This window comes from Nerophis lumbriciformis, linkage group LG15, assembly GCF_033978685.3.
Source record: "Nerophis lumbriciformis linkage group LG15, RoL_Nlum_v2.1, whole genome shotgun sequence".
Lineage (NCBI taxonomy): Eukaryota > Metazoa > Chordata > Actinopteri > Syngnathiformes > Syngnathidae > Nerophis > Nerophis lumbriciformis.
Window position 1 is genome coordinate 20108567 of NC_084562.2, and position 23276 is coordinate 20131842.

The 23276-nt window shown below is 37.4% G+C and overlaps 1 protein-coding gene across 3 annotated transcripts; it reads left to right on the top strand.

Moving 5' to 3' along the window:
* The first annotated feature begins 1796 nt into the window (after nt 1-1796).
* Nucleotides 1797-20339, top strand: arl6 (ARF like GTPase 6). 3 transcript variants are annotated; one of them, XM_061974745.1, is made up of 8 exons: nt 1797-1909; nt 9340-9487; nt 11992-12053; nt 12141-12209; nt 12287-12381; nt 16206-16335; nt 18822-18877; nt 19947-20339. In XM_061974745.1, exons 2-8 carry the CDS (start codon nt 9368-9370, stop codon nt 19970-19972), a joined length of 558 nt encoding a protein of 185 aa, XP_061830729.1. In that variant the 5' UTR covers nt 1797-1909; nt 9340-9367; the 3' UTR covers nt 19973-20339. The 3 variants fall into 3 exon arrangements, with proteins under 3 accessions (XP_061830729.1, XP_061830726.1, XP_061830728.1); XM_061974742.1 differs by lacking the exon at nt 1797-1909 and adding an exon at nt 2089-2253; XM_061974744.1 differs by lacking the exon at nt 1797-1909 and adding an exon at nt 2089-2215.
* The last annotated feature ends 2937 nt before the right edge of the window (nt 20340-23276 follow it).

Below are 23276 nucleotides of genomic sequence, written 5' to 3' on the forward strand. Positions count from 1 at the left end.
TTTGGATCCCTGAGAATTTTAGTGTGATTTTATTTTTTAACTGTCTTTGCTCTAAAAATAATAATGATGTTGTTATGAATTATTGACATTTTTAAGGCTTGAATTACCTCACATAAAATATAGTACTTTCAAATATTTTTTCGGAAAAACATGGCATGTTTTGTGTGTTTGCAATATAAAATACAAAGTTTTCTTAGACAAAGAAGGCATAGAACAAACACAATTTAAAAATATATATAATTGATGAATGGATCTGAAGTTGATCTAGGAATTTAAGCTTTAAAAAGTAAAAAAAAATGCTCCAAAAAAAAAATAATGAATCAAAATCAGCGTTATGAATTATTGACCTATTTCAAACTCCAATTACTTCACATCAAATATTACACTTTGACATATTTATTGGGGAAAATGTTCCATATTTTGTGTGTTTGCAATATAAAATAACATTTATGTGACAAAAAGGGCATAAAACTAACAAACAAACAAAAAAAAAACATTAAAAAGTTATAAAAATGTTTAATCCACAGAGAGATGTGAAGTTAAACCAGAGACTTAAGCGTTAAATGTTATTTAAAAAAAAAAATTTAAAAAAAAAATAAAATAAAAAATAACCTTTTACCTTTTTCTTAACAGTTTTTGGATTCCTCTAAATTTTTATAGATTTTTTTTTACTGTTATTGCACACAAAATAATAATGAATCGAAATCAATGCTGTTGTTAATTATTGACTAATTTATAGCTCAAATTACTTCGCATCAAATGTTCCACTTGGACATTTTTGGGGATTTCTATGACAAAAAGGACATAAAACAAAAAAAAATAAAAAAAAATATTTAAAACTTTTAATTGATATCTAGATTTGAAGTTAAAGTTAAAGTTAAAGTTAAAGTACCAATGATTGTCACACACACACTAGGTGTGGCGAGATTATTCTCTGCATTTGACCCATCACCCTTGATCACCCCCTGGGAGGTGAGGGGAGCAGTGGGCAGCAGCGGTGGCCGCGCCCAGGAATCATTTTGGTGATTGATCTAGATGATGTTTAACACTTTTATGAGTGGGGCCTTTTTGGATCCCTAAGAAGTGGGATTATTTTTAAACTGTCATTGCTAAAATAATAATAATAATAAATTAATATCAATGTTGTTATGACTTATTGATTCATTTAAAGCTCCAATTAATTTGAATCAAGTATTTCACTTTTAATTTAATTTTGTGTTTTTGCCATAAAAAACATGGTTTTCTTTAACAAAAAGGGCATAAAACGCAACAAAAAAAAGTAAACTTTATATTGACTGATAGATCTAAAGTGTTGAATGTAAAAAAACATATATATGACTTATTTTTTTTAAATGTTTTGACTGAGACCCTTCCAGTTCCCCGGGACCAAACTTAAGAGGAGCCCTAAAGGTAAACAAAAATACCGTATTTTTTTATGGTTTTAAAAATGTGTTGTTGTTTTTAAAGTTATGATTTTTCAGTATGTGGCCCACAGTGGTTATACACGGTAGGTACCGAGACATATTTGTTTATGATTTTATACTCTAACATGTACATTGTATCATAAAAATGATCACAAATAATATATAAAACATTTAATTATGATTATTTTTGACATATCCTTGATGCTTTCTTTTTGAGCAATACCTTTATTTGGCCTGCAGGTGTCAGGATGGAGTCGGGCGCTGTGGTCGCCCGGCAACAACAATGCGCGTTTAAAGGACCCACGGAAAGTAGAGTACTTTGATCAATTGCATCTAATTCGCGCGCACACGTACAATTGCGTCAAATACACGAATGATTCATACAATTCAAATGTATTAGTAAAGATAAAGATGACCACATAGGATCATTTGTTTATTTATCTGATTATTTTTCGCCCCTCCGAGTCCGAGCTAACACCAGTGAGGTAAGTTTGCTTAGTTTATCGACACCAACCCACATAAATGATCAATTGATTCCACGTTAGTGTAAATTTAAGTAGTTTATGCCCACTCTAAAGCAGAGGGACGCAAATTCGTAGCTAAAAGGGGGCGTTCCGCGCACTGTTAACTGCCTTGATGCTCCAAAATCCCGCACCCGCCAGTGCACTTGAAGGCACCATAAATCAGGAGCGTATCCTGGTCACCATGAGAGAAACAATAATGAAACATTGGACTTACTGCTGATGGAATAAACTTGCTTGAAGCATCAACAACTCGGAGTTAATTTCCAGGTACAATCCAGGATATTCCAAGCAATACAAGCGTCTGGGTAAGAGTTACAGGTTGCATGTTAGCGTTAGCCCAGCTAGCTTGAATATTAGCTGTTTACGTGCTTCTACCTTGTTTTTGTGACTTGCCTAAGTTCTTGGCTTTTGTCTTCGAAAACACGTTTAATTGTGTCGCACGTATACAAACTGAAGCGTGAAGCCGTGCAGTGTTAGCGTGGTGGCATGTAGAGAAGATTAACATAATGGCACTGCGGCTGTTAATTCTCTTTAGCCCCGTTAGCGGATAACCAGCTAATAAAACATGCGGCTATCTTTTTTTAAACACCTGGCCAACAAAAACATTACCATGTGACTCTTCGATAACGTGTTCGCTATAAATTGTAATTTCAGAATACCTGGCCAACAAAAACATTACCGTGACTCTTCGGTATTTGTTCGCTATAAAGTGTAATTTCAGAATACATGGCCAACAAAAACATTACCATGTGACACATGACGCTTTGGTATTTGTTCGCTATAAAGTGTAATTTCAGAATACCTGGCCAACAAAAACAAAACCATGTGACACATGACTCTTCGATAACTTGTTCGCTATAAAGTGTAATTTCAGAATACCTGGCCAACAAAAACATTACCATGTGACACATGACGCTTTGGTATTTGTTCGCTATAAAGTGTAATTTCAGAATACCTGGCCAACAAAAACATTACCATGTGACACATGACGCTTTGGTATTTGTTCGCTATAAAGTGTAATTTCAGAATACCTGGCCAGCAAAAACAAAACCATGTGACACATGACTCTTCGATAACGTGTTCGCTATAAAGTGTAATTTCAGAATACCTGGCCAACAAAAACATTACCATGTGACGCATGACTCTTCGATAACGTGTTCGTTATAAAGTGTAATTTCAGAATACCTGGCCAACAAAAACATTACCATGTGACGCATGACTCTTCGATAACGTGTTCGTTATAAAGTGTAATTTCAGAATACCTGGCCAACAAAAACATTACCATGTGACGCATGACTCTTCGATAACGTGTTCGTTATAAAGTGTCATTTCAGAATACCTGGCCAGCAAAAAAATTACTGTGACTCTTCGGTATTTGTTCGCTATAAAGTGTAATTTCAGAATACCTGGCCAACAAAAACATTACCATGTGACACATGACGCTCTGGTATTTGTTTGCTATAAAGTGTAATTTCAGAATACCTGGCCAACAAAAACAAAACCATGTGACACATGATTCTTCGATAACTTGTTCGCTATAAAGTGTCATTTCAGAATACCTGGCCAACAAAAACATTACCGTGACTCTTCGGTATTTGTTCGCTATAAAGTGTAATTTCAGAATACATGGCCAACAAAAACATTATCATGTGACACTTTGGTATTTGTTCGCTATAAAGTGTAATTTCAGAATACCTGGCCAACAAAAACAAAACCATGTGACACATGACTCTTCGATAATTTGTTTGCTATAAAGTGTAATTTCAGAATACCTGGCCAACAAAAACATTACCATGTGACGCATGACTCTTCGATAACGTGTTCGTTATAAAGTGTAAGTTCAGAATGCCTGGCCAACAAAAACATTACCATGTGACTCTTCGAGTTCGCTATAAAGTGTAAGTTCAGAATACCTGGCCAACAAAAACAATATCATGTGACGCATGACTCTTTGATAATGTGTTCGCTATAAAGTGTAATATCAGAATACCTGGCCAGCAAAAAAATTACTGTGACTCTTCGATAACGTGTTTGCTATAAAGTGTAATTTCAGAATACCTGGCCAACAAAAACATTACCATGACGCATGACTCTTCAAAAAGTGTAATTTCAAAATACCTGGCCAACAAAAACATTACCATGTGACACATGACTCTTCAATAACGTGTTCGCTATGAAGTGTAATTTCAGAATACCTGGCCAACAAAAACGTTACTGTGAGTCTTTGATAACGTGTTCTCTATAAATTGTAATTTCAGAATACCTGGCCAACAAAAACGTTACCGTGTGACGCATGACTCTTCAATAGCGTGTTCGCTATAAACTGTTATTTCAGAATACCTGGCCACCAAAAACATTACCAAGTGACACTTCGGTATTTGTTCGCTATAAAGTGTAATTTCAGAATACATGGCCAACAAAAACAAAACCATGTGACACATGACTCTTCGATATTTGTTCGCTATAAAGTGTAATTTAAGAATACCTGGCCAACAAAAACATTGCCATGTGACGCATGACTCTTAAATAACGTGTTCGCTATAAAGTGTAATTTCAGAATACCTGGCCAACAAAAACCTTACCAAGTGACACTTCGGTATTTGTTCGCTATAAAGTGTAGTTTCAGAATACCTGGCCAACAAAAACAAAACCATGTGACACATGACTCTTCGATATTTGTTCGCTATAAAGTGTAATTTCAGAATACCTGGCCAACAAAAACATTTCCATGTGACAAATAACGCTTCGATATTTGTTCGCTATAAAGTGTAATTTCAGAATACCTGGCTAACAAAAACATTGCCATGTGACGCATGACTCTTCAATAACGTGTTCGCTATAAAGTGTAATTTCAGAATACCTGGCCAACAAAAATCTTACCAAGTGACACTTCGGTATTTGTTCGCTATAAAGTGTAATTTCAGAATACATGGCCAACAAAAACAAAACCATGTGACACATGACTCTTCGATAACGTGTTCGTTATAAAGTGTAAGTTCAGAATGCCTGGCCAACGAAAACGTTACTATGTGACTCTTCGAGTTTGCTATAAAGTGTAAGTTCAGAATACCTGGCCAACAAAAACATTATCATGTGACGCATGACTCTTCGATAACGTGTTCGCTATAAAGTGTAATATCAGAATACCTGGCCAGCAAAAAATTACCGTGACTCTTCGATAACGTGTTCGCTATAAAGTGCAATTTCAGAACACCTGGCCAACAAAAACATTACCACGTGACACATGACGCTTCGGTATTTGTTCGCTGTAAAGTGTAATTTCAGAACACCTGGCCAACAAAAACATTACCATGTGACGCATGACTCTTCGATAACGTGTTCGCTATAAAGTGTGGGGGGGTTGGTGGTAGCAGGGGTGTATATTGTAGCCCGGAAGAGTTAGGGATGCAAGGGATTCTGGGTATTTGTTCTGTTGTGTTTATATTGTGTTACGGTGCGGATGTTCTCCCGAAATGTGTTTGCCATTCGTGTTTGGTGTGGGTTCACAGTGTGGCGCATATTTGTAACAGTGTTAAAGTTGTTTATACGGCCACCCTCAGTGTGACCTGTATGGCTGTTAAACTAAGTATGTATTGCAGTCACTTTCGTGTATATGCAGAAGCCGCATACAACATGTGACTAGGTCGGCACGCTGTTTGTATGGGGAAAAAGCGGACGCGTCGACAGGTTGTAGAGGACGCTAAAGGCAGTGCCATCACGGCACGCCCTTAATTTTGATGTCCGGGTGAAAATCGGGAGAATGGTTGCCCCGGGAGCTTTTCGGGAGGGGCACTGAAATTCGGGAGGGTTGGCAAGTATGCGGGAGACTCCCGAATTTCAGTGCCCCTCCCGGAAATCTCCCGGGGCAACCATTCTCCCGATTTCCACCCGGACAACAATGCTGACACGTTGTATGATCTTTTAACTAGTTTAATGGTAACGTTAAGTTTAAGCACACTCAAGCACACAAGCACACACACAAGTGAATGCAATGCATACTTGGTCAACAGCCATACATGTCACACTGAGGGTGACCGTATAAACAACTTTAACACTGTTACAAATATGCAACACACTGTGAACCCACACCAAACAAGAATGACAAACACATTTCGGGAGAACATCCGCACCGTAACACAACATAAACACAACAGAACAAATACCCAGAAGCCCTTGCAGCACTAACTCTTCCGGGACGCTACAATAACATCTACGGCTTTTGGAGATCAGTGCACAACTGCACACAAAACAAGAAGGAGACGAAGCAGAAGAACGAAGAAGAGACATGGCGACGACGTGTAAGAAGAAGAAATACGCTTGCAAGTTCTAAAATTATTGGAAAAAAAGAATTTAATTTCATCCAGGACAGCTCGAAGGGGAAGGGGTATGCTGCCTGCACCTCAACCACGCGCCCCCAACAAAAATTGAAAATAGGGCTTTGGAAAACTGGAAAATTCCTGTAATTTTTTTTTTTTACTTAAAAAAAAAAAAGCTTAATTGTCCAAGAAGACTGAAAGGTGTTGAAAGTGGAACGCTTTGAATCGGGTGAAAAATGTGGGAATTGTGCAAGTTTGAAAAATGGCCCAATCATTTTCAATGAGAAAAATGTCCTGAAAACCGCAAATTCTGGGTAAGCTTGGATATTTTTGAAAATTCCTTTTTTAAATTTTTTATTAAATCAACATAAAAAAACCACAAATTACACTTACAATTAATGCACCAACCCACAAAACCTCCCTCCCCCATTCACACTCATTCACACAAAAGGGTTGTTTCTTTCTGTTAATATTCTGGTTCCTACATTATATATCAATATATATCAATACAGTCTGCAAGGGATACAGTCCGTAAACACACATGATTGTGTGCTGCTGGTCCACTAATAATACTAACCTTTAACAGTTAATTTTACTCATTTTCATTAATTATTAGTTTCTATGTAACAGTTTTTATATTGTTTTACTTTCTTTTTTTATTCAAGAAAATGTTTTTTATTTATTTATCTTATTTTTATTTTTTTAAAGGACCTTATTGTCACAAAGTGTTGGTGACGAACCCCAAGATGCAGAGAAGGCAGGCTTGGTGCAGGAAAACATAATTTAATGTCCATAAAATTAAGAAAAAACACAAACCAGAAACCAGGAACAGCCAAACTGGAAAACGGGAAACAGGAACCAGCAAACAGGAACTAGGAACAAAAAGACAGCAAGCTACACACAGCTACAGGATACAGGTTACAGCTACAACGACAAGTAGTAGACAATGACATCGACAATACTCCAGCCCTGACTGGAGGTCAAAGCAGGTCTAAATAGCAACGGGCTGATTGACACCAGGTGTGGCCAGGTGCCAATCAGCCGCAGCTGAGGGGAAACAGCACTCAGGAAATAACCAAAATAAAAGCGCTGACAAGAAATACAGACAAACACAGAGGAAAAACTAAAACATAAACAAACTGTCAGTGACAAGCCTGACACTTATCTTCACCAGACTAGGTTGTCAATTAAATTAGATTGTTTAAAGGGTTCTTAAAACCAGGTCCAGTCCAGATTATGTCCAGCTCGGGCTCAGCAACACACCCCTTCATTTATGTACACTCAAATTAGGGAACACAACAACAGATTGCATTGGTTAGAGTGTCCGCCCTGAGATTGGTAGTTTGTGTGTTCAAACCCCGGCTGAGTCATACCAAAGACTATACAAATAGGACCCATTACCTCCCTGCTTGGCACTCAGCATCAAGGCTTGGAATTGGGGGTTAAATCACCAAAAATGATTCCCGGGCACGGCCACCGCTGCTGCTCACTGCTCCCCTCACCTCCAAGGGGGTGATCTAGGGCAGGGGTCGGCAACCTTTACCAGTCAAAGAGCCACTTTGATCAGTTTCACAAATTATAGAAAACAATGGGAGCCGCAACATTTTTTTGAAATTTAAAATGGAATAACACTGCATACAAATTTTTTTTTTGCTTTGTGCTATGTATAAACCAGGGGTCTCAGACACGCTGCCCACACCTTAATATGGAATTTGAATGCTGGTGCGGCACGCAGGTTTTATATGAATGGCGATTGTCAGCGTCATGCGTGCCGAGATGGTAGAGCAAATAGCACCCACTACAACCAGCGTGCCTGATCAGCCACACGTTGTGTGGGCTTCTGCTTGCTCAAGTAAGTGACAGCAAGGCATACTTGGTCAACAACCACACAGGTTACACTGACGGTGGCGGTATAAAAAAAACTTTAACACTCTTACTAATAATGCGCCACACTGTGAACCCACACCAAACAAGAATGACAAACACATTTCGTTAGAACATCTGCACCTTAACACAACATAAACACAACAGAACACATACCCAGAATCCCATGCAGCCCTAACTCTTCCGGGCTACATTACACACCCCGCCCACCTCAACCGACGCACAGAGAGGGGGGGGGGGTTGATGTGTGAGGGAGCAGGGTTGGGGTGGGGGCGGGGTTTGGTGGTAGCAGGGGTGTATAATGTAGCCCGGAAGAGTCAGGGCTGCATGGGATTCTGGGTATTTGTCCTGTTGTGTTTATGTTGTGTTACGGTGCAGATGTTCTCCCGAAATGTGTTTGTCATTCTTGTTTGGTGTGGGTTCACAGTGTGGTGCATTATTAGTAAGAGTGTTAAAGTTGTTTTATATGGTCACCGTCAGTGTAACCTGTGTGGCTGTTGACCAAGTATGCATTGCTGTCACTTACGTGTGCAAGCAGAAGATGCATACTGTATAACAAGTGGTTGGGCTGGCACACTATTAATACAGATTGTAAAGGGCGTCAAATGTTGTACCATCATGGCACGCCCTTATTATAGATGTAAGGGCGAAAATCAGAGAATATTAATCCCGGGAGTTTTCTGCGAGAGTCACTGAATTCCGGAAGTCTTACGGGAAAATCGGGGGGTTCGGCAAGTAAGCTGCTGAGCCGCATCAGAGTGATCAAAGAGCCGCATGCGGCTCCGGAGCCGCGGGTTGCCGACCCCTGATCTAGGGTGATGTCAAATGCAGAGAATAATTTTGCCACACCTCGTGTGTGTGTGTGTGTGACAATCATTGGTACTTTAACTTAATATAATCTATAAATAAAATTCCTTTTTGTGAGCTCACGATTCCTGATCGAACCGAAAGTTTTGATATCCAAACGGTTCCGATCGGATGAAAACTGGACTGTGAAAGCAGGCGAACTTTGGCGGAATAAGAATTGGAATGACAGATTGTTTGGTGTAGAATAGCATATGTATGTATGTGTATATATATATATATATATATATATATATATATATATATATATATATATATATATATATATATATACATACATACATACAAGATGAGTGTTGACACAGTGAGATGTTACTTTTGTTGCAGAGCGGACGACAGCGGATGGTTGCTGCCAATGGGGCTGTTTGACAAGTTGGCAGGATGGCTGGGCTTCAAGAAGGAGGTGAACGTGCTTTGTCTGGGCCTGGACAACAGCGGGAAAACCACCATCATCAACAAACTCAAACCTTCCAACGTAGGTCCACTTCTGTTTGTTGGGCTCTTTCTATATATCAATAATATAATGCCAAATTAGTCAAACGTTACCCAAACTACAGCTTTCTTTCTAGGTGAAATAGAAAAACTTAGGTATGTTGAGGGTTTTATACTGCAGATTGCGATACTGATCGTCCGGAAATGAGATTGGCCGATACAAAAAAAAATGTATTAGCTGTACATATTCCAGTTTATATATGGTGAGTGTTATTGACAGTTTAACCACATCAACACAATATTTAAACTAGTTCCTTATTCTCTTTTATCACATACAATTGTTTGAACGTAACAAAAATATTAATATACAATAACTAATCAAGAATAGAAACTACTATCTACAAGGGTTGTACGGTACACAGATACTAATAAAGTACCGCGGTACGAATGAATTAAAAACGGTACTACACTGCTTCTGAAAAATACCGATGGATGGATGGATATAACTTTATTGATTCCTTCAGGAGAGTTCCCTCAGGAAAATTAACTAATTTAAAAAGTCAATAATGGGGGTATAAATGGAAACAAAATAGAAAATTATTACCATAAAAATTAAAAACAACAATGACAATAAAAATATAACAGTCAAATAAGAATATAACAAGAGAAACTAGGCAGTAGTGACCATGTCATTAAAAAAGTATTGCACTGTTGTTGTTTACTAATTGATACTAATATACTAAGAAATGCAGTTTATTTGCTGCAATGAATGTGATTATTATTAGCTTAGAAGAGCGGCTCCACACTGTGTATGGAGAATCATAATTAGCTGATGTTAAATACAGTATCGGCCAGAGGGGCATTAACCAACAATGGCGATTTACATACCTTTTTGTACTGATCTGTGGCCAATGGATCGGCACATCCCTAAAAAAAATAAAAACAATAAGTAATTTTTCCTGTATGTGTTCACCATGAAGACTTTAATACAAACCCCGTTTCCATATGAGTTGGGAAATTGTGTTCGATGTAAATATAAACGGAATACAATGATTTGCAAATAATTTTCAACCCATATTCAGTTGAATATGCTACAAAGACAACATATTTGATGTTCAAACTGATAAAACTTTTTTTTTTTTTTGCAAGTAATCATTAACTTTAGAATTTGATGCCAGCAACACGTGACAAAGAAGTTGGGAAAGGTGGCAATAAATACTGATAAAGTTGAGGAATGCTCATCAAACACTTATTTGGCACATCCCACAGGTGAACTAATTGGGAACAGGTGGGTGCCATGATGGGGTATAAAAGTAGATTCCATGAAATCCTCAGTCATTGACAAACAAAGATGAGGTGAGGGTCACCACTTTGTCAACAAATGCATGAGCAAATTGTTGAACAGTTTAAGAACAACATTTCTCAACCAGCTATTGCAAGGAATTTAGGGATTTCACCATCTACGGTCCGTAATATCATCAAAGGGTTCAGAGAATCTGGAGAAATCACTGCACGTAAGCAGCTAAGCCCGTGACCTTCGATCCCTCAGGCTGTACTGCATCAACAAGCGACATCAGTGTGTAAAGGATATCACCACATGGGCTCAGGAACACTTCAGAAACCCACTGTCAGTAACTACAGTTGGTCGCTACATCTGTAAGTGCAAGTTAAAACTCTACTATGCAAGGCGAAAACCGTTTATCAACAACACCCAGAAACGTTGTCGGCTTTACGGGGCCTGAGCTCATCTAAGATGGACTGATACAAAGTGGAAAAGTGTTTTGTGGTCTGACGAGTCCACATTTCAAATTGTTTTTGGAAACTGTGGACGTCGTGACCCCCAGACCAAAGAGGAAAAGAACCATCCGGATTGTTATAGGCGCAAAGTTGAAAAGCCAGCATCTGTGATGGTATGGGGGTGTATTAGTGCCCAAGACATGGGTAACTTACACATCTGTGAAGGCGCCATTAATGCTGAAAGGTACATACAGGTTTTGGAGCAACATATGTTGCCATCCAAGCAACGTTACCATGGACGCCCCTGCTTATTTCAGCAGGACAATGCCAAGCCACGTGTTACATCAACGTGGCTTCTTAGTAAAAGAGTGCGGGTACTAGACTGGCCATTATGAAGCCTAAAATACCACAACGGAGACCCCCGGACTGTTGAACAACTTAAGCTGTACATCAAGCAAGAATGGGAAAGAATTCCACCTGAGAAGCTTCAAAAATGTGTCTCCTCAGTTCCCAAACGTTTACTGAGTGTTGTTAAAAGGAAAGGCCATGTAACACAGTGGTGACCATGCCCTTTCCCAACTACTTTGGCATGTGTTGCAGCCATGAAATTCTAAGTTAATTATTATTTGCAAAAAAAAATAAAGTTTATGAGTTTGAACATCAAATATGTTGTCTTTGTAGCATATTCAACTGAATATGGGTTGAAAAGGATTTGCAAATCATTGTATTCCGTTTATATTTACATCCAACACAATTTCCCAACTCATATGGAAATGGGGTTTGTAATAACGTACAAAATCTGTCTCACAGGCCCAGGCACAAGACATCGTCCCGACCATTGGGTTCAGCATAGAGAAGTTCAAGACATCCAGGTGGCTTTTCATAATAACACAGCAGCGTGTTGTTGTTGTTGATTCAGTCCATCTTGAAATGAAACATGTGTCCTTCTCTTGGTGCAGTCTCTCCTTCACAGTGTTTGACATGTCTGGCCAAGGCAGATACAGAAACCTCTGGGAGCACTACTACAAGTCAGTGTGCAGCCTTTTACTTTCCCTCACTATTATTATTATGTTGACTAACGTCGCTGCATTGTTTGTGTTGTCAGGGAGGGCCAGGCTGTCATATTTGTCATCGATAGCGCAGATAAGCTTAGGATGGTTGTGGCCAAAGAAGAATTGGACACTTTATTAAATCATCCTGGTAAGTTTTTTTTGTTTCATTTTATGGGCTACCTTTTACATTTTTTCTAGAGTTAGCAGATACTATACACTGTAACAACGCTCAACGGGACAACAACGTGACATCAAGGACTCGGACACGAGGACACAAACATTAACAATAACTACCATAGCTAACAGTGCTAATGTTACAGTGACATTGCTATTCTTTTTAAAGTAAAACACATGCTAAATAAGACATGTCTGCTATCAATTCCCAGGTACTTGGAACCTTTTCAGCTTTAATGTGAAAGGTACATATTAACAGCAACGTAATGCTGGGTTAAATTATTTTAAATTTTAAAACTTACAGCTTTATCATGTAAATTACCATGAATGGGTTTTTTTTTTTTTTTGTTGGGTTGGGGAGGAGATCTTGCCCCAAGTGGAGGAGTTCAAGTACCTCGGAGTCTTGTTCACGAGTGAGGGAAGAGTGGATCGTGAGATTGACAGGTGGATCGGTGCGGCGTCTTCAGTAATGCGGACGCTGTATCGATCCGTTGTGGTGAAGAAGGAGCTGAGCCGGAAGGCAAAGCTCTCAATTTACCGGTCGATCTACGTTCCCATCCTCACCTATGGTCATGAGCTTTGGGTTATGACCGAAAGGACAAGATCACGGGTACAAGCGGCCGAAATGAGTTTCCTCCGCCGGGTGGCGGGGCTCTCCCTTAGAGATAGGGTGAGAAGCTCTGCCATCCGGGGGGAGCTCAAAGTAAAGCCGCTGCTCCTCCACATGGAGAGGAGCCAGATGAGGTGGTTCGGGCATCTGGTCAGGATGCCACCCGAACGCCTCCCTAGGGAGGTGTTTAGGGCACGTCCGACCGGTAGGAGGCCGCGGGGAAGACCCAGGACACGTTGGGAAGACTATGTCTCCCGGCTGGCCTGGGAACGCCTCGGGGTCCCACAGGAAGAGCTGGACGAAGTGGCTGGGGAGAGGGAAGTCTGGGCTTCCCTGCTTAAGCTGCTGCCACCGCGACCCGACCTCGGATAAGCGGAAGAAGATGGATGGATGGATGGATGGGTTTTTTTTTTTTTGTGCATGGCGTCATAAAAGAACGTCGAAAGCGACCGCTCGAGCACCTTTTCTCTCAAACGTGAGAAAACAGGTGACGGAATTAAGGGACATGATAGATTTTATAAACAGGCTCCAGTTTTTTATAATAGGTGATCTTTTTTTTAGACTGGGCAAAAGTTTGTGCTCTGTTCGCAATCAATCAATCAATCAATCAATGTTTATTTATATAGCCCTAAATCACAAGTGTCTCAAAGGGCTGCACAAGCCACAACGACATCCTTGGTACAAAGCCCACATAAGGGCAAGGAAAAACTCACCCCAGTGGGACGTCGATGTGAATGACTATGAGAAACCTTGGAGAGGACCGCATATGCTTCCCGTAACTTCCTATCGAGCCATTCCGAATGCCATGCGCGAGGCTATTTATAGCACCGCTGCCAAGCACGAGGCACCAGTTGCCATTGTTTCCAAACGAGCGAACGATCATGGAATCAGCCGGAGAAAAATCGCAAACGAGTCTTAAACCGAAAAGAAAACTGCAGTCATTCCGTGAAGAATATTCAAAAGCCTATCCGGGAATAATTATCCGTTCCAAAAAGGGTGAAAACTACGCGAATTGCACCTTGTGCAGACAAGATTTTTCGATCGGACACGGAGGAATTAGCGATGTAAAAGACCACGTTGGGACAAAAAAACACAAGTCTAATGCCGGATTTTAGCCACAAAAAGGTAATGACACCAATGTTATCTATTGGAATTGTTTAGTACTGTTATACTGTTAAAAGGGTTTATACTATTTATGCTTTCAAGTCCAAGTTGAAGAAATCTTGTTAAATGTTGACAGCATAACTACCAAAATACAGAAGTATGTCCTTAATATTTTTGCAGTGCTATTTCTGTTGAAAAGTTAAAATGATTACATTAGAGATGTGATGTGCCACTTTTCAAGTGTCTGATGGCTTAAATTAATTTTCATTAATTTTTCATATTTTGAATTCTTTTGAAAGGCTTACAAAAAAACTACATTTGAATTGTAATTCCATGCTATTGACAGGACTATTAATTTTAATGAAGTTAGCTTACCATGTTTACAGTATGATAATTGTGATAGAAATGTGAATTTTAGGCACAGAATATTTTTTACAATTGAACAAGGCAGTAGATTATACAAGCTTGGACAGAAAGTTAATAATGACACCAATTTTTTTTTTTAATGGAATTGTTTAGTGCTGTTTTACCATTTGTTTACTGTAAAAAGTGTTTATACTGTTTATACTTTCAATTAACAAATTGAAGTCTTGTGAAAGGTTGACAGGATAACTGGCATTAACTGTCAAAATAATTTCAAACTATTGAAGTTAGCTTACAGAATAAACATGTCAATCAACCCATATGATTTTTGCCGTAATATTTTTGTTTTGAAAAGTCACTGTGACTGATAGAAAAGTGATGGTTTTAGCAACATTTTAACCTGTCTGAATGCTAATAATCATTTTGCGTCGGGGGGCGAAGACCCCCACCAGGACTTTGTCCTGGACCTACCGGGGCCTGCGGCCCCTGGACCCTGGCTACTAAGTTTTTCTGATTTCAAAAGTTGGCAGGTATGTAACAGCAACGTAATGCTGGGTTAAATTATTTAAAATTTTAAAACTTACAGCAGTTTTTTTTTTTTTTTGTGCATGGCGTCATAAAAGAACGTCTAAAGCGACCGCTCGAGCACCTTTTCTCTCAAACGTGAGAAAACAGGTGACGGAATTAAGGGACATGATAGATTTTATAAACAGGCTCCAGTTTTTTATAATAGGTGATGTTTTTTTAGACTGGGCAAAAGTTTGTGCTCTGTTTGTAAAGATGATTTTTTTTCCAAAATGTCTCTTTAATCAAGCACTTGACCTAAAGCAGTGTTTTTCAACCACTGTTCCGTGAGATACAGTCTGGTGTGCCGTGGGAGATTATCTAATTTCACCTAATTGGGTTAAAAACATTTTTTGCAAACCAGTAATTATAGTCTGCAAATGATGTGTTGTTGTTGAGTGTCCGTGCTGTCTAGAGCTCGGCAGAGTAACCGTGTAATACTCTTCCCTATCAGTAGGTGGCAGCCGGTAGCTAATTGCTTTGTAAATGTCGGAAACAGCGGGAGGCAGTGTGCAGGTAAAAAGGTGTCTAATGCTTAAACCAAAAATAAACAAAAGGTGAGTGTCCCTAAGAAAAGGCATTGAAGCTTAGGGAAGGCTATGCAGAACGGAACTAAAACTGAACTGGCTACAAAGTAAACAAAAACAGAATGCTGGACGACAGCAAAGACTTACTGTGGAGCAAAGACGGCGTCCACAAAGTACATCCGAACATGACATGACAATTAACAATGTCCCCACAAAGAAGGATAAAATCAACTGAAATATTCTTGATTGCTAAAACAAAGTAGGTGAGGGAAATATCGCTCAAAGGAAGACATGAAACTGCTACAGGAAAATACCAAAAAAAAAGAGAAAATGCCACCAAAACAGCAAAAAAGTCCAAATAAGTCAGGGCGTGATGTGACAGGTGGTGACAGTACACCTACTTTGAGACAAGACCTATAGTGATGCATGCTTGGTTATGCTTTAAAGTCATATCCAACAATTTTCGACAACGACTTTTTACTGTCAACCGAGTTTATGATTTCTGCTGGTGTGCCTCCGGATTATTTCAACGCAAAAAAATGTGCCTTGGCTCAAAAAAGGTTGAAAAATACTGACCTAAAGAGTACTGCTGAAAGTATATTTTCCAACACTGTCCTGTCCGAACAACAGACATCAAGCACAGGAGAATTCCCATCCTGTTCTTGGCTAACAAGATGGACGTCCGAGACGCTTTGTCTTCGGTCAAGGTCTCCCAGCTGCTCTGCTTGGAAAATATCAGGGACAAACCCTGGCAAATCTGGTAAGAATATATTATTATTATTATTATTAGGGATGTCCGATAATATCGGACTGCCCATATTATCGGCCGATAAATGCTTTAAAATGTGATATTGGAAATTATCGGTATCAGTTTCATAATTATCGGTATCGCCTCTGAGTTGGTGAAATGTGGCTCTAAATTATAAATCATGTCTTGCACTTGACCAGTAGAAGGTCGTGGCCGTAAACCGAGAAGTTGGTCAACTTTGACGTCCAATTTATTAGGGGTGTGAATTAGAGATGTCCGATAATATCAGACTTCCGATATTATCGGCCGATAAATGCTTTGAAATGTAATACCGGAAATTATCGGTATCGGTTTTAAAAAGTAAAATGTATTACTTTTTAAAACGCCGCTGTGTACACGGACGTAGGGAGAAGTACCGTATTTTCCGCACTATAAGGCGCACCTTCAATGAATAGCCTATTTTAAAACTTAGTTCATATATAAGGCGCACCGCATTATAAGGCGCATAGAATAGACGCTAAAGTAGAGGCTGGGGTTGCGAGACCTATTGGTCCATATATAAGGCGCACCGCATTATAAGGCGCACTGTCAGCTTTTGAGAAAATTGGGAGGTTTTTAGGTGCGCCTTATAGTGCGGAAAATACGGTACATAGCACCAATAAACCTTAAAGGCACTTCCTCTGCGTGCCGGCCCAGTCACATAATATCTACGGCTTTTCACACACACAAGTCAATGCAAGGTCAACAGCCATACAGATCACACTGAGGGTGGCCGTATAAACAACTTTAACACTGTTACAAATATGCGCCACACCAAACAAGAATGACAAACACATTTCGGTAGAACAGCCGCACCGTAACACAACATAAACACAACATAACAAATACCCAGAAGCCCTTGCAGCACTTACTCTTCCGGGACGCTACAATATACACCCCCCCACCCAACCCCGCCCACCTCATAGTCTCTCTCAGGGAGAGCATGTCCCAAATTCCAAGCTGCTGTTTTGAGGCATGTTAAAAAAAATAATGCACTTTGTGACTTCAATAATAAATATGGCAGTGCCATGTTGGCATTTTTTTTTCCATAACTTGAGTGGATTTATTTTGGAAAACCTTGTTACATTGTTTAATGCATCCAGCGGGGCATCACAACAAAATTAGGCATAATAATGTGTTAAAATTCCACGACTGTATATATCGGTTGATATCAGTATCGGTCATTAAGAGTTGGACAATATCGGAATATCGGTAAAAAAGCCATAATCGGACATCTCTAATTATTATTATTATTATTTTTATTAAGTCTGTTCTCATTTTATGCTTTCTGCTGTTTGTGTACATTGTAGCGTTAAATGTACTTGGTTCATAACTGGACTATTTTCACACAAAATGTGTAAGCAACCTCAAAACACTTTCCACAATAATGTGCCAAAACACTTATCAGTAGAGATGTCAGATAATGGCTTTTTTGCCGATCTCCCGATATTGTCCAACTCTTAATTACCGATTCCGATATCAACCGATACCGATATAGACAGTCGTGGAATCAACACATTATTATGCCTAATGTTGTTGTGATGCCCCGCTGGATGCATTAAACAATGTTACAAGGTTTTCCAAAATAAATCAACTCAAGTTATGGAAAAAAAATGCCAACATGGCACTGCCATATTTATTATTGAAGTCACAAAGTGCCTTATTTTTTTTTAACATGCCTCAAAACAGCAGCTTGGAATTTGGGACATGCTCTCCCTGAGAAAGACTATGAGGTGTATATTGTAGCGTCCCGGAAGAGTTAGTGCTGCAAGGGCTTCTGGGTATTTGTTCTGTTGTGTTTATGTTGTGTTACGGTGCGGATGTTCTCCCGAAATGTGTTTGTCATTCTTGTTTGGTGTGGGTTCACAGTGTGGCGCATATTTGCAACAGTGTTAAAGTTGTTTATACGGCCACCCTCAGTGTGACCTGTATGGCTGTTGACCAAGTACGCCTTGCATTCACTTGTGTGTGTGAAAAGCCGTAGATATTATGTGACTGGGCCGGCTTATAAGGTTTATTGGCGCTCTGTACTTCTCCCTACGTCCGTGTACACAGCGGCGTTTTAAAAAGTCATACATTTTACTTTTTGAAACCGATACCGATAATTTCCGATATTACATTTTAAAGCATTTATCGGCCGATGATATTGGCAGTCCGATATTATCGGACATCTGTAATTGTTAATATTATTTTCATTAAGTCTGCTCTCATTTTATGCTTTCTGCTGTTTGTGTACATTGTAGCGTTAAATGTATTTTGTTCATACCTGGACTATTTTCACACAAAATGTGTAAGCAACCTCAAAACACTTTCCACAATAATGTGCCAAAACACTTATCAGCTTTATTAAACTTGTGTTACTTTAATTACATCTCACCTATTTATTGTTCGTTTGTAATAAAACATGGTAATGTAAAGTGAAATGTCGTGATGTTAATGTAAGTGTTGATATGTTTCAGTGGCACTGACGCTCTAAGAGGAGATGGTTTACAGGAGGGAGTGGAATGGTTACAAGGTAAACTTGACACGAGGTGTGTGTTTGTGCGCCTGTGCTTGTAGTTTTTGCATCAACATACTAATAAAAAATGTATTTTCCAAAAGTAATTAATGTCATCAACTACAGCTGGGTATTGGCAAGGACTTTATGATATAAGAAGTATCACGATAGATGTGTACGTATCGTACATTTCACGATAGGGAGCATGATATTTGTGTCGCGATACGTATCACAATATGGTACAGTATTGTGATATAGCTATATATTGCGATATTCCAAATCACAAAATAACAATATCGTGATTCCAAATGACACGTGTCACACAACTTGTCATAATAGGTATCACTACATTTGAGTCACGATACATATCACGGTACTTGAGTCACGATACGATACATTATTTTTTACATGGTGATATATTGCTATATTCCTGTCAGGTTCAAACACTGATGACATCTATTAAACAAGACATGAAGCAAAGAATTAAACAGAGACAGAATTAAATTTGGCTCAATTTGAGGAGAAACGTCTGGACTGTACTCTTGTACAGATTGTACGCCACCTTTTGATCAGGGTCATTTGGGTACTTTCTTTTGTCATTTTGATTTAAAAAGAGTAAACACAGTTGTTTGCCAATAAATAGCTTCACACAACCATTAAGCATGAGTGGAAGAAAGGTTTTTGTGTTATCATTCATATTCTCTGAAGAATAGCCAAGAAATCATAAATTCTCCTAGGGTATGTAAACTTATGAGCACAACCGTATACAAATATTTATTTAGAAATATGACAAATATAAATGTTTCCTAAATAAACTGTCAACAAAATTAAAGTGCAAATGAAAATGAAGCTTCGTCACTTTGGTCATCATTTTAGCACTTAAACGCAACCATAACTTTTATAGCAGACTTCTTCTCATTGTTTGACATTGTCACGTGTCAACTGACTGACTCATTACTGCCACTAGTGGTGGAAAAGTGTAAGACATAAAAAAAAAAATAGGATGTTGTGTAGTTAGAGTGTTTTCCCCCCCGTCCCTATAAACAACTTTATGTACGTACGTAATGAATGTGTATGTTATTTCTAGATCAAATCAAGTCATTGAGGACATGAGGACGTGAAGACAAGAAGAAGGTACCAAAAACATTTCAGATGTGGTTAACTTTGAAATCTGAGCGCAATTTGGGACGGTTCTCAAATATTTATTTGAACAGATCACGGACACCAATTGTGCTAAGTCGGCAAGAATCACAATCATGGTGTTTTTGGGCAAATATATTCTATTACAAGTGTAATTTGCTTCTGTCTAAATCATCGATATAATTCATGTTTGAAAATATTTTTGGTTTCTCCGGATTGTTTGCATTACTGTAAATCATTTACTCGTGTGTATTTTATTTTCTATACAATTTTGTATATTGTGTATATTGGCAATAGTTATCTTGGGAAAACATGTTGTCTAATAAAATATTTCAAACCATCACAATGTTGTTTTATGTACCTCTACATAAAACAACACTGCACACTACATCAAGTAAATACCATTTTATAAATCTAACAAAATGGGCCAATTTAAAATTATGATAGTTTCATAGCTTATTTACTTTTTAAAGAAACCCCAAAAATACGCCATTTAGTAAAGAAAGTAAAAAACATGGATAATATAATAATATAATCACATACAATTTAGGGATGTAACAATATACTTCCAGCAGCATTGGAGCATTCACACGCAATTCCTTCAGGAATTGCTTCATCTAGTTATAATTAGTTATTATTCAATCTCTAGATCAACTTGAGGTCTATCTGTCAAAGTAAAATATTTTTTTTAATGTTTTGTGTCAAAGAAAACACTGTTTTTAATGACAAAAACACAACATATGCAATTTCCCCCATCAAAAAATATTTTAAAGTGGAATATCTGATTTAATTAGAGCCTTAGAAAGTGCAATATTTCATAACAACATTGATTTTATTCATTATAATTTATTTGAGCAATGACAGTTTAAAATGAAAAATCCCACAAAAAATTATTGCAGCTCCGAAAGTCCCACTCATAAAAGTTGTTTGTTTATTTTTTTGTTTTTTTCAACACTTAAGTCTGTAGATCAACTTCAGATCTAGGCGTCAAAAAGTAAAAATTAAATAAAGAAATAAATTGTTTTGCTTAAGAAAACCTTTGTTTTGTTTTGTTTCATGGCAAAAACACAACATATGCAATTTCCCCCATCAAAAAATATTTTAAAAGTGGAATATTTGATGTGACGTAATTAGAGCCTTAAAAAGTGCAACATTGATTTTAATTCATTATGATTTATTTGAGCAATGACAGTTTAAAATGAAAAATCTCACTAAAAATTATTGAAGCTCCAAGAGTCCCACTCATAAAAGTTGTTTGTTTTGTTTTTTATTTTCAACGCTTAAGTGTGTAGATCAACTTCAGATCTAGCCGTCAAAAAGTACAAATTAAATAAATAAATACATAAATTATGTTTTATGCCCGTTTTGCTTAAGAAAACCTTTGTTTTGTTTTCTTTTGTTTCATGGCAAAAACACAACATATGCAATTTCCCCATCAAAAAATATTTTAAAAGTGGAATATTTGATGTGAAGTAATTAGAGCCTTAAAAAGTGCAATATTGATTCATTATAATTTATTTGAGCAATGACAGTTTAAAATGAAAAATCCCACAAAAAATTATTGCGGCTCCGAAAGTCCCACTCATTAAAATGTTGTGTTTTTTATTTTTTTGTTTTTTTTTCAACACTTAAGTCTGTAGATCAACTTCAGATCTAGCGGTCAAAAAGGTCAAATTAAATAAAGAAATAAATTGTGTTTTATGACCGTTTTGCTTAAGAAAACCTTTGTTTTGTTTTGTTTCATGGCAAAAACACAACATATGCAATTTCCCCCATCAAAAAATATTTTAAAAGTGGAATATTTGATGTGATGTAATTAGAGCCTTAAAAAGAGCAATATTGATTTTAATTCATTATGATTTATTTGAGCAATGACAGTTTAAAATGAAAAATCTCACTAAAAATTATTGAAGCTCCAAGAGTCCCACTCATAAAAGTTGTTTGTTTTGTTTTTTATTTTCAACGCTTAAGTCTGTAGATCAACTTCAGATCTAGCCATCAAAAAGTACAAATTAAATAGATAAATTATGTTTTATGCCCTTTTTGCTTAAGAAAACCTTTGTTTTGTTTTGTTTCATGGCAAAAACACAACATATGCAATTTCTCCCATCAAAAAATATTTTAAAGTGGAATATTTGATGTGAAGTAATTAGAGCCTTAAAAAGTGCAATATTGATTCATTATAATTTATTTGAGCAATGACAGTTTAAAATGAAAAATCCCACAAAAAATTATTGCGGCTCCGAAAGTCCCACTCATTAAAATGTGTTTTTTATTTTTTTGTTTTTTTCAACACTTAAGTCTGTAGATCAACTTCAGATCTAGGCGTCAAAAAGTAAAAATTAAATACAGAAATAAATTGTGTTTTATGCCCTTTTTGTTTAAGAAAACCTTTGTTTTGTTTTGTTTCATGGCAAAAACACAACATGTGCAATTTCCCCCATCAAACAATATTTTAAAAGTGGAATATTAGATGTGAAGTAATTAGAGCCTTAAAAAGTGCAATATTGATTCATTATAATTTATTTGAGCAATGACAGTTTAAAATGAAAAATCCCTCAAAAAATTATTGCGGCTCCGAAAGTCCCACTCATTAAATGTTGTGTTTTTTATTTTTTTGTTTTTTTAACACTTAAGTCTGTAGATAAACTTCAGATCTAGCCATCAAAAAGTAAAAATTAAATAAATAAATAAATTGTGTTTTATGCCCGTTTTGCTTAAGAAAACCTTTGTTTTGTTTTGTTTCATGGCAAAAACACAACACATGCAATTTCCCCCATCAAAAAATATTTTAAAAGTGGAATATTTGATGTAAAGTAATTAGAGCCTTTAAAAGTGCAATATTGATTTTAATTCATTATTATTTATTTGAGCAATGACAGTTTAAAATGAAAAATCCCACTAAAAATTATTGCGGCTCCGAAAGTCCCACTCATTAAAATGTTGTGTTTTTTATTTTTTTGTTTTTTTCAACACTTAAGTCTGTAGATCAACTTCAGATCTAGGCGTCAAAAAGTAAAAATTAAATAAAGAAATACATTATGTTTTATGCCCTTTTTGCTTAAGAAAACCTTTGTTTTGTTTTGTTTCATGGCAAAAACACAACATATGCAATTTCCCCCATCAAAAAATATTTTCAAGTGGAATATTTGATGTGACGTAATTAGAGCCTTAAAAAGTGCAATATTGATTTTAATTCATTATTATTTATTTGAGCAATGACAGTTTAAAATGAAAAATTCCACAAAAAAGTATTGCGGCTCCAAAAGTCCCATTC

What these genes read in the sequence shown, in the direction of transcription:
- arl6 (XM_061974745.1), top strand. Translation starts at nt 9,368, where the DNA reads ATGGGGCTGTTTGACAAGTTGGCAGGATGGCTGGGCTTCAAGAAGGAG. An exon ending in CTCTGGGAGCACTACTACAA is followed by an intron (nt 12,210 to 12,286) that starts GTCAGTGTGCAG and finishes TTGTGTTGTCAG; the next exon opens with GGAGGGCCAGGCTGTCATAT. An exon ending in CACTTTATTAAATCATCCTG is followed by an intron (nt 12,382 to 16,205) that starts GTAAGTTTTTTT and finishes TCCGAACAACAG; the next exon opens with ACATCAAGCACAGGAGAATT.